General features: G+C 39.3%; 1 protein-coding gene across 1 annotated transcript in view; it reads left to right on the top strand.

Moving 5' to 3' along the window:
• PTPRN2 (protein tyrosine phosphatase receptor type N2) overlaps positions 1-16,836 on the top strand; it is a 654,334-nt gene that overhangs the window by 587,032 nt on the left and 50,466 nt on the right. Inside the window, exons 15-16 of the mRNA XM_082755144.1 lie at positions 5,814-5,961; positions 12,895-12,968. Of these exons, the coding sequence (XP_082611270.1) occupies positions 5,814-5,961; positions 12,895-12,968 (222 nt within the window). The remainder of the gene's footprint in view (positions 1-5,813; positions 5,962-12,894; positions 12,969-16,836) is intronic.

The raw sequence follows: 16,836 nt of genomic DNA, 5'->3' as shown, positions 1-16,836 counted from the left end.
AGTGATGACAGAGGGATAATCCAGGAGCTTGGAAAACATACACCTGAAAACACGTACAACAAACATGGTTAAATTATCTTTCAAGAAAACAACCAGAAGAGGAGAGGTGTATAGTTTGCATAGGTCCATTTAGTCATGGATCAATACAGTGAAGATATTGAAATATATACAAGAGGAAATTATAAAGAACACCAACATACTTTGTAAGCAAACTAGAGCTGTAATGAATGGAAGGGTGACAATCAGTAGCAAATTAAGCTTGCAATAGGAAAGCCATAGTTTTGGGATGCCTTTGAAAAAGCCATCTCCAATAAGGAGCACTATCCCTTATTGGAAATACTTGAATACTTCCAGGAGTAAAATGTATAGTCCAGAACAGTTTGTGTCCCAAGGAATAGTAATGAGCCGTGGTTTAGGTTCCTACTTTAGATATGGGGCACCTAACTGTAGCTAGCAAAGTTTCTTCATGAAGTAGAGAAAACAAGGCCTTGACGCAGGTAACCAGAGTGGGCTCTTCAGTCTCTAACTTCTGTAGCAGGCAGGGAGAATGGTATGAGTGGAAAAAGATAAATTTACTTTGAAGCCACTAGTGGTAAGGCATTAAAAAGAAGGAGAGATTCATGTGCTGTGTTGAAAGTAAATTGGATTTACCTAGAGAAATGAAATACGCTTTACATACAGTGATTATATATGGTTAATGAAATACGCGGGAGGAGGGCAAAAGTCTAAGCTGAATAACAAAACTGCAGAGAACAGCGTAGCCTACAAATTAGCAATAAACAAAGCCCCCCCCCCCCCCCAAAAAAAAAAAAAAAAAAAAAAAACTTTACATAAGTCAATAGGAGAGAATAATAAAAATAACTTTTTCACATATGGTCTTTTGGTGTTTATAGCATTTTTGCAGTTGCTATATAATAGCTAAGGCCAGTTCTCTCCCATCTACATCCCTTCTGAGGAAGCTGGTGAAGCACCATGGCATTGCCCTGTGGTCTTCTCTGTCCCCACCACCTCTACATAGCAAGGCAGGACCAGCTACCACTGTTGAAAGGTTTCATTTCTCCAAAGCCTGCAGCATGTGCTGTGCTGTTCTGGGGGTCTGGTGGAAAAAATGAGAGGAGGAAGGGCAGAGGGTCTCACAGCTTTTGCTGAGGATGCCTGTTTTGGAGGAACTGATCCCTCTGGAAGTTATATGCCCTAGAGGTGTGTAAAACTGCTTTTCCTCTCACCCAATTTTGGGTAGTTCACTTTTTTACTATTGTCCAGGGAGTATATAGCAGGATGAGCAGAGGCTGAGCATGGAAAGTATCCCAGGCCAACTGGGATTTATGATGTAGACTTATTTTTCTTAGTTGGAGAAATAGTACATTATGTACCTGGCAGCAATGCTGTGCTCACCCATGTGCCTGTTCCCTGCTGAAGTACTGAGGCACAGAGCAACAACAGCTTAGATGCTGTCACATCCAATTCTTGCTTTGATTTTCTCTCTGTACCTCCAGAAAAAGCAGCAAGAGTTTCAGAGAAGTGGTTCTCACGTTGTTAGGTGAAGGGTGTGAATTTGAGCAGTCACTGTTCACAAGGATTAGGATAATGTCCCATCCACTTTTTCAGCTGACATTTGAGATTGAATTAGACCTGTCGAGGCCTGTCAATTTAAGAGTTCCCTATCTTTTCATTAAAGGAGACATCCTCAGTCAGGAAAAGGGTGTCTAATCAAGTACCATATTGGAATATGTTGTCAAAAACAATTGCTTTTTGAAATAGCTGAACATCAGCTAATAAAGTAGACATTTTTGAAACAAACAACTTGACAGATACAAACCATAGCATCTCTGAAGAAGGTATTTGGAGTGTACTGGGTCTCATCTAAGGAGGGGGAGTGAGAGAACAGTTGTGGTGTTTAGCTGCCCAGCACGGTAAAACCCCCACATGGAGATAGAATTTAACTGTGATATTTGTTAACCTTAATTTAGCCATGGAGCAAGCATTGGATGCCACTCCTTGAGCAAAGAAAAAAGTACAGGAAAATAAAGTGGTTTGACACAATATTACAATATCAACCGAGAACTCAGGAAGCTTTACCAAATTCAAGCCAGGCCGTTGTACTCTTTGTGCCTATAGACTCGTGGTATCATCTAGGTTTGAAAAGACTTTCAAGATCACCAAGTCCAACCATCACCCTGACCTACTGAGCCCCATCAGGCATGTTGAGTCTGTCATAGCATTTGCCACAGGTACTGGTTCTCTTGGCCAGAGATTCATTGTCCCTGGGATGCTTTTTCATCCTCTCTCTGAAAGCTAATCTGTTGCATTGCAACTGGTATGTCTTACACAACATACAACATACACAAGCTTTTACAGCATGTCCCCTCTCCACATACATTGCTGGGAGAGGGGGTGACTTTGCATCCTCCTTAACACCATGAAAAGTTGGGTAGTGAGAGTATCTCATCTGTGCATAGAAGAGAAAGTATAAACTGGGATGTCAGTTGTCCTTGCAGTTGAGGCCTTGTGGAAGGAACTTAATGAAAATTAAGATATGTCAGGAGATCTAGCCGAGCAGGCAGTTGTGTTTAAATATCAGCACATGCTTGGGATTACAGGGCATGTCTTGATGTGGGCATCTTGGTGAGACCAGACTTCCACCCTTTGCTTTGAGGAGCTTTGTGGTGCATTACAATAATGGTGGTGACAACCTCTATTTATTTTGCCAGCTGCTGTGGGACAAGGAAAATCATGCGCATGTTTGACATGTTGGTAATGAATTTCTTTTGTACCAGGCAAACGCTGCAGAATGTCTCATGAAAACATCCTAATTAAGGAGTGGATCTGAGTAGACACACAATCTCTAAAATATCAGAAGTTCCACTCAATTTAATGTACATCCAGCAGTTCCCACGAGAGCATTTCAAAATCACTAAGCTTCTGTTTAGCAAAATGGGGATGAGAGCAGGGGCTCAGAAGGACTGTAAATGAAAGATTACTTAACTCTGAGGGAATTGTCTGACTTCTGAATGTTTTCGAGCAGGCTTCTTTCTCAGTAGCTATTTAAACATGTGCATAAAGCAGATGTTCATACTGAGCTGAGCCTTCCACAGGTCCGTTCAAATAGTCAAATGCTTTTCAAGATCTGTCAGGAAGTGTTCTGTGAATCTGATCCACACGATGCAGGTGTCGAAACTACATGAAAAGTGGCTGTCTGGTGAAAGTAAAGATTGCAGTGTGTTTTCATTTGTACTTTCATTTTTAAAACACTCAGGATTTCCTTAAAAAGGAAGGTAAAAGTAAAAAGTTTTCCTTTTAAAGAAGAGGTGAGTTGTTTACAAATTCATATCCACTAAAAGCAATCAAAATACCTTAACTGTGACATATTTAGCAATTTTATTTTATTTTTAAAACACAGTCCTTGAACTTGTGAAACATTCCTGAAGCTTTTCCTACAGTTTCATGGACCTCACAGTATTTTGGAAAGGTTTGGTGTTGGCAGACCCATGTATCTTCATAAAATGTCACTGAAGTCAGTGAGACATTGGTGATGGGCATGTCAAAGTGAATCAGATTACAAAACTGTGGTTTAAAATGGGGAAGATCTGGTATCTGCCCCTTGCCTGCCTGATCTCTGCCTGCCACGTGCAGAACTGCTTTCCTGAGGCAAGAGTCCTGGCCCTGTGGTACTCTAAGATTTCACCATTTTTCCCCCTTTTCCTCATAACAAATTCTTATATGCCCATATCTCTGTGTAGGAGGAATTATCTTTTTCTGATGACGTTCAGTGTACAGGTCCAGGCACAGATTTACCTGGAGAAAAGAGCAGGATAGAGATCCTTTTCCCAGCAGCAACACCCATTTGGCAAGGACAAGCGAACTGTCAGAGGTTGGGATCCTCCCAGCAGCCTGCAGCTTAGGGCTGGGCTCACATTTTCTGACCCACTGAGAGATGGGGCCACGCAGCTCCCTTGGCTCCCCATCAGTCAGGTCAAGGCCCTGTTCCCTGCCATGTTTTTTGCTTCATTTGAGCAAGGAAGCAGTCACACAGTAGGTGTTTTGATTGTATCTAGGCCACCACTATTTTGTACCTCCTTCAGAAACCCTTCTTCCAACGCAATATGTTTCTGTGTCCTTAAAGAAGCATTCAGGTAGTCTTTCTGGAAGCATCACTTCTTGAGTAGCTTTTCACAAACGGGCACGATTTAAAAATCTCGTATAAAGATGCACGCATCTGACAAACCTTGCACAAGACAAAGCTGTGTCAGAAGCTCTTTTGTAACCAAAAAAAAAAAAAATTCCAGCAACCTGCTTCACCTGTTTGGTGGGGAGTGCAGCGAATGACAGCTTTAGCAACGCTCACATTTGGCAGATGAGTTTGGAGCTTTCTGCACCTTCTGTTAAACCTGCCAAGAGGGCAGGATAGCCTTCTTTCTTTAAAGCATGTCAGGGAAGGACTCTTTGACATAACAGAGGTGCTCTCTGGTTTTCTAAGCAGTTAAATGGCTTTTTATACTTTTTGGTAATTTTTTACAAGGAGGTTTTCTAGACAGCATCAGTATATGCTCCAGCAGGAATCCCTTGGACTAACATGGGGCCCTGAGGTATCCACAGCTCTGTTCCTGACTCCTCTCCAGATCCTCAGCTCACCCCTAAACAACCTGTTCTGTTTTTCAGTCTGTTTAAGGATGTTAACTTGGGTGTAATCTGCAATTTTTCTGTTGCTCTGAAAGGTTATTTTGTCTGCATAAGTAGGCTTTAAGTACCAGGTGATAGTTTTCTTTATGTGACTGTTAAAGGGAAGAAACAATATCTGTTCTTCCCCACCATTCCTCCTTCTTCCTCTCTTCCTATTACCTACTTGGAACAATTTTCAGGACCATGAGATGAAGGAGCAGGATTTTATTTCACTGTTGGCAAACCACTGGAACTGAACTGATCTGGGTCTGTACTGAACCTCCAGTCTTGTGAGATCTGCAAAACCTACACCAATATTCTCATTCCTGGGACAGCCTGTTAAATTTTCTTTGGAGATGCTTCTCCTAACACTATTGACTTTGCTGAGTGCCAGGTACAAGGCACAGTCCTTGACAACATATATTAATATTAATATTAATATTAATATTAATTAACACCACCTTCTTAGTTCAAGACCTGCTCCATGCCTATCCCTGTGTAGTAGGAGCTCCTCATGACCCAGGACCTGAACTATGACACTTAGCCTGGCAATTTTTTAATTCTTCTCAGCAGATGTATTGTTGATGATTCAGGTTTCATGTAACTTGCATATGTGTGCTTGAACTTTAGTTTTAAAAACTTCAGTTTGTCTTGAGCTGTTGTTGTATGAAGTCATTTTTATCCATGGACTGTTGTTTCTTTTCCACTGCCTGTGTACTGTGTATTTTCTGTGTACTGAAGAAGAAATAGCTTGCTCCCAAAGCTCCATGACTGGGGGTTTCAAGCATTTCTTCTCAGTTAGTGCTGGTGCATTGTAGTGTTCATATTTTGAGTAGCACAAATGAGCCTGACATAATCTCTCTTCAGTAAATGAATTAGTAATAAGACTGAGTGTGCTGTGTCCCCAAAGCTCAGGACTCCTGTGCTCTGATTTTTGACTCCTGACCATTCTTCCCTCCCTTTAGGATAAAGTCCAAGTTTCTGAACTTTCAACAGTTTTAAAACTTGGAAACAAACTCTGAGCAAGTACTTGGATAAGCTCTGAATTGTACCTGAAGTCTTCCCATTCTGCTTTCTATTCTGAGATACATCCTTTTAGCTTCGCTTTGAGACCAGATAAGCCAATGCTTAATACAGTATTCTTTTATTTCCAGTCCTACATGGAAGATCATCTGAAAAATAAGAATCGTCTGGAGAAAGAGTGGGAAGCTCTTTGTGCTTACCAGGCTGAACCCAATGCCACCACCACCGCACAGCAGGAGGAAAATATCCAGAAGAATCGCTCACGGGCTGTGGTACCATGTATGTATGCTTTACTTTGCATGGTTACACTTTAAGTTCTCAATACAATTCTCAATACCCTTTGCACAGTGGTTTGAGAGCTACAGATGACAGGCAAACAGAATACAGAGTTGTGTATATGTGTACTAGAAGATAATAGCTATAAATATTGGCTGGGTGCATGTCCTGTTCTCATTTCAGATGCTGTTTATCTCCTTAGAAGTTGCATATATGTTACAAAAATGCACAAGTATGTCACCCAGCACTGCTGCTGCAGCTGTGCTGTCTCATGAAATTCAATAGCCAGGGTGTTTTTCAATGCTGGAATATACTTTCTGTGCAAGAGTGGCATCTGTAGCCATTCAACAGAAAGAAGTTTGGCTTGTGTTTAGACAAGTTGGTATCATGTCCATCCAACAGTAATACCAGCAGTCTATAATCAGAGCTAGATGATCTGTTTATCAGATACTCAGCTGTACTGAATGAGCCCCTTTAGGTTTCAGTGGATAAGCTTGCAAACTGGCTTCTCTCTCTTCTAGGCTTACGATGAAAAGGAAAGGAAAAAGAAAAAAAAAAAAAAAGAAAAAAAAGCAGACAGTGTTTATATTCCTAGAATTTGCTTTTTCCTGTAAGCAGCCACTTTTTTTGAGCTTGAAATAAAAACTCAATTTCTTATGCAAATATATATCTCATAGATTACACTGGTAGTCCATGGCCACACATTTTATTAAGCAACCAATGAAACAAAACTGAAACTGAGAATATATGCAGAGACCACAGCAACAAAAATGCTCTCAATCAGTGTGCCCACAATCCAACTGGGTAGCTTGGCAAACACATATAGCTATTTTAAATTTTAAAGTGCCCTGAAAACATTAATTTTCCCTATGAGAGCCTAGAGTAAGTACTATTCCTCCATTAGAAATGGGGAAATGACAGGTAACACATTAAGTAAATGTCAGAGCCAGATTTGGAGTGAAGATTGTTTGGAGCTGCATAATTTCGCTGAGCCCATCAGTGCCTGCATATTTGTTTCAGCAGGATTTGGCTCTCCTTAGTGTAGACGTTCCTTCTGCTGTACTGTACTGCTTGGGAGAGGAGTGCAGTAGTTTGGCAATATAAATTCTCCTGAACAATATGGTGCTGGTCAAAAGTCTGCAAGCAACACCTGACTGACTTCATTTGTTTGGGGATCAGACCTATTGGAAAATTCTAAAAACGTATGCAAGAAAGTTAAATGAGTGCAAGACTTCTGTGCTCTTTTGTGTCCCGAAAAAATTTAATGGACATAATACAAAGTGAAAATTGTTCCATGATAATGTGTATTGATCCAAATTGATCTTCTTGCTTAAGTTGTTCTTGTCAATGTGAACTTACAGTGTGGACCATCTTAAGCTGTTTCAAGACCCTGTTCCAAAGTTAAGCCAGATTGTTTCTATTTGCTGCCTTGGAGACAGCATGGGAGTCGCAGGTGTTGCCAGAAATTGATGCTGGTTATTCAGATGATGCAGTAAATATGTCTGCATGATACAATGAGCAGTGAGATAGGGACCTTCAGACTAGAACAGTCTAGTCATGAGTCCAGAAGCATTATAGCTGTAGCAGGGCTAAAGAGCAGAAAATTTGAGCTTGGGTGTCATGCCACGCTAGAGAGCTGAGCTATTTTCAGAGCAGAGCTGATAGCTTTTTTTCATCATATTGTACCAAGTGGATGAATCAGCCTACAGTGATCAGCCATCAGTTTACAAATCCCTGCCCCTTGCTTCTTCCATGGTGCATTGTATCCCTGTTCTTCTCAGCACTGAGTCCAGACTGAATCAATACTACTCATGAAGGTATTTGGACACCAACAGGGTGTCTGCAGTTTATTTAAAGCTTTAATTATAAATGTTTTAGTGCACTTAAAGTCTCTTAGTACTTCTACAAGAGGAAAATGCTATTTCATGGCTTTGTTACAACATGAAAACTTCTGTTCTGGCTATTAGCATACTTGGAACTTTCCATTGTGACTGAGTTGCACAAAATTACCTGCTCTTACTTTCCAAAGTTGCTGTGTACTGGTAAACAGCTGTCATGTTATACCCCTCAAACTACTTTGATGATAGGTGAAAAGCATGGCACATAGCTTAAACAATAATAAATTTTGATAAGATGGTGGTTATTGTACATTCTAGGATTAGACCGACTTGAGAAAGAGCCCAGTTTGCCCAGGTTTTGACTGACATGAAAACTGTAGCAAAAAGTCACAGATTTGCTCCTGAATAAATTAAGAAGCAAAGTTGATATTCTTTTGATATGCTACTAAGTTGTTATGCTATATTCAAAGTATTCTCAGAGTAATGCCTTGTTAGCATTTCCTTACCCTTTTCATATTCATAATCACCTTGACAAGGTAAAACAAGATTGCCAATTCATGCAAAAGATTTCATCTTAGGAAGGCTTCAAAGAAGCTTTCATATCACGTTGTATTTACTTCACTTTTTCCTTTCTCAACCACTCCTAAAATATTGGGATAGTATTCTTACTGATTACATAACTGATGTCATTTCTAGATAAACAAGATCTTTAAGCTCACAATTCTATCCTATCTTATTCTTTTACGTGTCTTCTCTCTTTACAGATTCTAAAATATTTGGTGGCAGAAGCATCTCAACACTGCACTTAGTTAATTAATTACTAGTTTAAAATATTCAAAGTGAAGTAACTCAGACCTTCCAAATTAATAAAATTTCATCATTTTATGCAAGCAACAGGAAGGTTGCCATAATTTAGGGTAATGCAGTGCCTCCTTTTCTGTATGAACACATGAACAGCCCCATTTGTTGATGTCAAAAAAAAAATGGTTTTTGCATTTAATTTTCTCTTCTTGCATCTCTGAAAAACACATCAATAGGATCAATACTGCATGTTGTTATATATGAGAGTATGTGTGTATACCATAGATATATACATGCATTTTAAACATCTGGGAAATATTCTTTGCAGTGAGCATCTTGTCTATCATCACTCTGTCCACAGGTCGTGGTATATATTAGAGCAAGCTGCTTATTCGTGATTCTTCATCATGATTCTTCACAGTCTTCAGACTGTTCCACTTTTGCTCCTCAATAGTTCTTCACTTTCTTACTTCAGTGTAGTTCTGTAGAGTGCTTTTATATCTGCATGTATGTAGAGGGGAAAATGCCAGTCTAAATCTGTACAGAGGAAAACAATGGTCCAGGCAAAAGGTGCCATCTTGGTTGTTGGGAGTGATGCCCTGCTATGCGATGCCAGGTTTCAGACAACCAAAAGTCTCCCATATGCACTGAAGCATCAAATTAATGATTCAGTGTGAGCATGATTCTGTGAAATCATAGATTAAGATGCATAAATTTAAGTGGCTCTATGTAGTTGGCTCCATGTGAACCAAATGTCAAAACTCCCATTACCACCGTTGAAGTGCTCAGTCAGTGCAGTGGTACTGAAAGAGCTATGCAATGCCCAAAAATAGGCTTCTGGTTTACAGTGGAATTAATAGCTCTAGGATGACCTTCAGATAGCCTGTGTGAGTTTCAGATGCTGGTCCAATAGGAAAGAAGCCTTTAGGTTTTGTGTCATATTTGTTAACCTTGTGCAAACATCTACTCTACAGTTTCTCATATGTTATGGAGTTGATGTTTAGCCAACTAATTCAAGTCCCATTAACTGTGACCTAGTATACATAGATACCATTATGTAAACAACTTAATTTAGGTGTCTCAGTTTATAAGCTGAGTTTTTATATATTGCAAACTTGTGTTTGCTTTATATTTTATCGTTTATCTTCTATTCTCTACACTTTATTCCTTATGCGTATAAAATACCACATTGTGTTGTATTTCTCCTCAGCTATATGTTAGTAGTAGCCTTCTTGTTTAGGAAGCCTCTCTCTGCCACACACGTCTATCTATACATTTTATTTTTCTCTCAGCTGTGGTTTGGCTCGAGCGATAACAAATGCAAAGTAGTGCAGCATTTGTCTGTAGCTATTGTAGATATTTGAAATGATGGCTAGTTGTAGCTTGCCCAGATTGCAGTAGCTAGTAACAGCATTTGTCTTTTCTCTCACTTCCTTATTATCTTCCCTCTCCCCTCCTATTTCTTCATTCATCTTTCTTGCTTGCTTTTTAGATTGATCTTATATTTCTTACTTTTCTTTCATCCCCTTCCTTTCTCTTTGTATCTCCTCATTTTCCAGCTCCTTTTTCATTGCCTGTGACATAATCAATGTGTAGTTGACAAAACAAAAACAAAAAACCTTGTACATTTGGCATTTCCCCATAGTTGCTTATTGCTTATGCTAACATTGCTAATTTTTAATGTAATTCTTAGCAAACGGGTGTCTGTGGTATTTTTTTTTCCTTTTCTGCCTGTTTCTGGAGAGCTATTATGCTAGTTCCTAGAAGCTTTGAGGTGATAACAGGCATAGACAAGCACAATCTGTTCATTGTCAATATGAACACTTAATGCTGCAACTGAACTACACATGGGTGAAAACTCTTGCTATATGCAGAAAACACATGTCCAACCTTTTTTGCACCTGTTTGTTTTTTTCTTTTTTCTTTTTTTTTTTTTTTTTCCTGAAAGCAAGTACAAAGTCTCACTACTATGAAAGCATTAACTTGTGTCACCCTCTGATAAACCCTACAAGACAGCAAGATAATGATAAGGTACACTAAAAGGGGGGAATCTGGATAAAATATTATGTTTAAGAAAAGAAAAGATTTCCAAAATTACAGATCTGATACTTGACTTTTTATTGGAGAACCACACTAACATCTGTTTGCTAAATACCAATGAGTCATAGTCCCTGATGTCTCCCACATCCATTACTTGAAAACACCTCACGAATTTTCTTTGGTGATTAGTTCAAACACTTTTGCTGTATAATGGATGCGTCTGTTCTTAAGAGCTTACCTAGCCTAAGATATGTGAGAGGTGAGATTTTATGCATTTAACCTGTGTATCTCCAATAGCCATTTTTGGTTATACATTTTGAAACTTGTTTCAGATCTGTAGATCTTCCTCAAGCACTCTGTGAAAATGCTTACTGTAAAGCATCCTGTAAAAAATCTTGGGTAGTCCCAAGATCTCAGATGTTCATTGTTCTGTTTCATTTTTTTGGGGGCAGTGGTGCCAAAGTAAAGGTGAACAGTATCCATGACCATGCTCCCTTTCTCATCTTCTTGACCTTCATGTTCTGTTTAAAACTCACCAGAGGAAATAATTTTATGTGAATAGTAATGAATGGTTCTTCATTTATTTGTCATGCTTTATTTGTTACACTTCTAGTCTTATTCCAGAAGAATGTTGTTCACATTTGCCTTTCACATATTGAACTGCCATGAGATTACTGGTGAATAAATATAAGTAGTGCTCAAACCCCATCTTTACTTTCCTGTGTACTACTTACGATGTTTGATACCCCATTTATTGTTACTTACTATTAACATAAGAGTACTTAATAATTTCAAAAGCCAACTTGTAGTTCTGCTATTAGGAATGGTATCATGATGGTCACTAGACAAGATACAAAGGGGGTCAAGGTATGTTTATGTACCCTTACTTTGGCTTTTTGAGTAACTGGTGGAAAGATCCTCTCAAAACATCAGTTTCCATGTTCAACTTGGAAACACCCAAAGTAGAAGATTACTGGAAGGGCAGCTCCACAACTTCTCTCCACACTACACTGTGCAGGGTAGGTTTGCTGAGATGTGTGAACCATGCTGATTATGTATCATATACAAGTTGTTTGGAATTCGTATTTAAAGATGTAGACATTTCTTGCATAAATTATCTGTATGTGGTCTGGTCTTCTCTCTGTAGTCAAAAGAAAGAAAAAGGAACTTCTGGTGTGTAATTTGTCTGGCCTGAGACAGCTAAATCAAGATGAGATGATTCATCACCTAGAAATATTTTTTTCTCTTAACGAAAAGTGAATCTAGATGACTGGAACAGATGCAGACATCTGCATTGTCACTCAATACATACAGACAAATAAATGCCATCCATTATATATACCCTGAAATTTTAAAAAAGGGCTAGAGTTTGAAGATTAAAGAATTTAAAGGGCAACGATATCTACTCTAAGCATAACTGAACAAGAACCAGTAAAATACCAGCTAAAACACAGTAAAAGAATCGTGATGATGGACAAACAACATGAGTAAATCTTTTACGTCCAGAGTTGCTGTTTTCTTTACTAGTAGTGCCTGAACTGGCTATATTACTAACAGCGCAGGAACATCTGTATGTGTTCCCATCATACTTTTATTTGTAGCTGTTATCTGATTTTGTCTCTCCTGTGAGCACCGCCAAGTCATATTGTCTCCTCACATCACATGTAGCACCACACAGCAATGGTGTTTGATCAGGTCACATTAACTTTCTGTCCAGCTCTAAATTGTACTTCGATGTTCCGGCTGTTCATTTTATAGAGAAACCAGATGGACCAAATCCATCAGCTTACTTCTTCCATGACCCTGCAAACACAGGAATGTTTTCTGTAATACTGTTTGTTTTTTTTTTTTTTTCCTAGTAATTTTCCTAGTTTAAATCTTAAACTCCCTGAACAACACCATATTATGGTGTATCTCGTAGAATCACAGAATCACAGAATAGTCTAGGTTGGAAGAGAACTCCAAGATCACCTAGTCCAACCTCTGACCTAACACTAACAAGGCCTTCTCTAATGAAGACATGCTTTCTCTTACGCATCCTCCGAACTATCATAGAGCTTCGTTCCTGAGTCAGGCTTTGACTCGGTGTTTCCATCAAAGCTATGCTAGGTTAGGAATCAGAAGGAAATATCCTGTCTGCGATATACACTGTTTAGCTGTCTTGAAATAACACATAAATCTGACTTCGCATTGTTTAACTTACAATGAGTAAAATATTTGTATAGAAACTTTCATCTCTTTATTTTTGCCTTTGCAGATGATCATTCCAGGATATGTCTGAAAGCTGAAAATAGCCACGACAATTCAGACTACATTAATGCTAGCCCAATTGTAAGTACAACAACCTAAGAGAAATAATCCAAATTCGGTCCCTGTCTTTCCCTGTTGTTAAAATATGATAACTTGAGGTACCTCACTGCCGCACAACACTGATGTCTCAGTGTACTTTCTCTTTGAAGAGAAAGAAATATCCTACAAATGTGTTCAATACTCTTAAGGATTATGTACTAAGAAAATAGTCACTAGATGGTCGTTCTTCTACCTCGTAATAATGTCAGGTTTTCTGTGCTTGATGTTAGTAATTTACTGATCATAAAATTCAGCAATATACCCTTAGTATGGCTTTCCTTTTCTGAGGAGGTAAAGCTTTCTTGTTTTTCACTCATTTTTTACCTAGTCCTACTGCTGTCAGAGGAGGAATGGTTTATGCAGGTGCAGACAACTGAGCTCCATGAGCTTCTGAATTTCTGGACATTTCCTCTTAGCTTTCCTCATCTACCGCCTTCCCAATGTGTAGCTCTATGTTTCTGTAGCTCTCCTGGTTCTTCTCTGAGCTTGCTGTTTCAAAAGGAAGAACAAGTTCCCTCTCCACTCATGTGTCCATTCAATCTGCAAAATAGGTCTGCCCAGTTTTTGCCTCTGAATACTCCAGCCTGGCCCAGCTGCCCTTTCTCACCCTATGCAAACTGAATATGGATCCTTTCTTGTCAATGAAAAGTGACAAGAAGAGGTCTCCACTATTAGAAACAAAACAGCTATGATGGAGCCAGTAGTATTGCCCTGTCCTAGCTTCTCAATGGAAGTGTCAAGATAACATTTGAGGGAGAAAAAGTATGGGAGTCACTTTGCACTTGGTTCTTTTTCACATTACTTAAGTATCTAAATTATTATAGGGAAACTGTGTGAGAAAGAATTTAAGATGGAGAATTAGCTCTCACTGTAGCGGGTTGTGTATGCCATTACTGTCTCATTTTCCTGGGGAGCATCACTCCCCCAGTTAAATCAATTCATGTGGGCAAGGCAGCTGACAATTTGCAACAGCATGAAATTACAGGCTGCTTCCTTCCTTCTAATGTTGTTGAGAATGCTTCTTCCAAAACAGAAAAAAAAAAAAATATATATATATATATCTTTATATATATATATATATAAACGGTTCTGTGAGCTTCATCGTCTTTACTTTCAGTGGAGTTCAAAAGCCTCATTTCCTTGAATATATAAAAATGTTTTATTCACATAAATACGCGTTTAAAAACACATAGAACTCAACGGGCATCTTCAGGATGTTTTTGTCTTTGGCTTAGGGTAGAGGGTAGACCAAAGCACCTGCATGTTTCAGGGATTGCCAGCTGTCATTTTAGAAAACAAGGATAGATGCACAAAGATTAATGCAGTTTTTAGACTACTTTTAAGTCTGTCTCTGCCTAGACCAAGCTCTTATCTGGCCCTAGGATTAGAAGATCATCAAAGTAACTTGGAGCTCCAAGGAATATTGGGTGAGTTCAAGCCTTAATTTGGTAGTAAATCTGAGAGGTTTCATAGCAAGTGCAAGATGTATGCGGTAATTAAGATACCATATTCTTTTAAGAGCTCGGTTGTCATTCACATGACTACAGGAAGTGGAATTGCAGCATTTGTAGACATGGGGCTAAGCCAGGTTCAACACTGGCAGCAGCACAGATGGCAGGAGTTTTTACCAAAGACACCAGGATGGGTTTCTGCAACTTGCCCAAAAGTTATTGTGGACACATCCTGGTTTTAATACACAGATTAGCATGGGTAAGGGGTGAAAGCTTGCATGTGTGTATATGCCTGTTGCAATTATATTTTTAGATTATACTGTAGTTATTCCCTTAATTACACTGATGAGAAAAGTTTGAGATTGGGTAGTGTTGTGGGTGGAGAAGCAAGACCAAGATATTCCATTGACATAACTGGGAAGTAGTTTGCTTTGTCTGGATGCCCTGTGGTAGTGAAGGGAGAGGATCTCCACTTTCACAGCTTTTAAGTAATGTTTTAACAGGGAGTTGTAGTCTTGCCACTCCATCCAGCACACAAGGGTATTTTCTTCTGCGAGACTAGAAGATTTTTATAGCTTTCTCATACTCAAGAGTTTTGTCCAAATAAGTCACAGTGATGAAGCAAAGTTCTAGTTGTCTCCCTATCTCTTATGGCAGTATTTGTATACTCAGAGATAAGTGGGCGCACAAGTGTTTCACTGGGTTAAGATGAACACTCAGGATCTTGCATAGCCATAGAAAACTGCCAAGAGAAACTTATGATCTCCTCTACCTCTTGGTAGGATAGGGATCCTGATGTGTGGGAAGGAGTGCCACAGCCAACATTTACGTAGACGACCTGTTATTCCAAGGAAAGAGATGCTCCAGATGGTTTTGTGCTAACTCAGTAGTCATTTCACTATTTTGGAAGCCATAGATAAAATGTGTGTTTCCTGAAGGTGATGCAGTGGGAGGTTGGTAGGAGGAAATCACTACTTTGCAAGCTCATAGTTTGGAAAGACTCCCTGCAAACTGTTTCATTTCAAGACAAATGAGATATCTTAAAGTTAGTGTTAGTGTAATTGTATTTGTTAATCTGGAATTGTTTGTGAACAGTGAGGTAGAATATAGGAGTGATAGAGACTTTATGAGCTGCTTACAACCTGAGATACCTACTGAAATATTATATTGGGCACTTGATTCTGCAGTATTTTCTGCAGCCTGAGCTGGACATACTTACTGTTACTACTGCTGTTTATTTGAGACATTTTCTGTTAGCACACACATTTGATCCACTTCTTTGTGAGCAAGTCTGCCTTTAATCACTCTTGAAAAAATCCTGCAATTTCTTTCTTTAAGAATGCTGCCTTTCAACTTAAATAACCTCAGTAATTACCATGTCAATATGGTGATGTTGCTTCTGTTTTTGGGTTGGAAGCGAGCGTTGTAGTGGGCTGCAAGATGGGCACTAAAAGCAGAGGACCAGTACAGCCTGAACTGACGAGAAGAGGATTTCTCCTCCCTGCGCGTGTGAGCTGTCTGGCAAGGGAAGAGTGTGAAATAAAGTAATTATATTTGAGCTTCGGGTAGGGAGGCTTCCAGTCGCGTACAAGTCGCAGGGTATCTCCAGCTTCTGGGTCAGTGGTCCAGCCTCCAGCTGGGGCTCACTCAACCTTAACTTAAGTCTAAATGAGTGCAGCAGAACACAGTAAAAAAATCCCCTCGCTAGACAATGGGCTGGCCACCTGCCCACATGTTCCTGCCTTTTAAAAAATGCTACCCCCTCAAGACCTCCTTTCCCTCCAATATGTTGTGAAAACTGGGGTTAGATTGATGGCCTCACCACAGCTGGAGGTTGGTGAGGAGAATCAGCAGAGATTTAGTCCAAGTTCTTCCTGTAGCCATTTAACTTCAATGTAGCATCAGGCCAGGCAAAATGAGTCCTTGGGAGAATTTGCAGGGTAAAAGTGGGGTAGAAATCTGTTTCCCTCCTCTCTGAAATAACATAAAGTACTATGATAATAACTCTGCTATCGGCAGCTGAATGAAAAGCTTGCAATTACAGCACAAGGAGACCCTGACTGTGCAGAATAAAACTGTGATAATTACATCTGTCATATTTGTACTTAGTCCTCATTAAATTTCAGGAAAATCATCCAGTAGTAAATAATGTGCAATCTTTGCTTTTAAATCAGAGGTCATGAAAGTAAATGGGAATTCTGTTTTTCCTCATAGGGTGTCTGAGAGAGAAAAAAAATCCCATCAACTACATTTAAAAACTCAGTTTGCTTATTATTGAAGACACCAGACTGAGGAATGTCATTAACGTGACAGTTTGTTCAAACACAGCATACAAATTTCATCACGAAGAATAGACTCCAAAATTCATAATGGCATTCACAGCCAGATTTACTTCTTTC

The sequence above is a fragment of the Aythya marila genome, assembly GCF_965140915.1.
Source record: "Aythya marila genome assembly, chromosome: 2".
Taxonomy (NCBI): Eukaryota; Metazoa; Chordata; class Aves; order Anseriformes; family Anatidae; genus Aythya; species Aythya marila.
The sequence above is the reverse complement of the archived record's forward strand: the minus strand, read 5'-3'. Positions and strand labels throughout refer to the sequence as shown.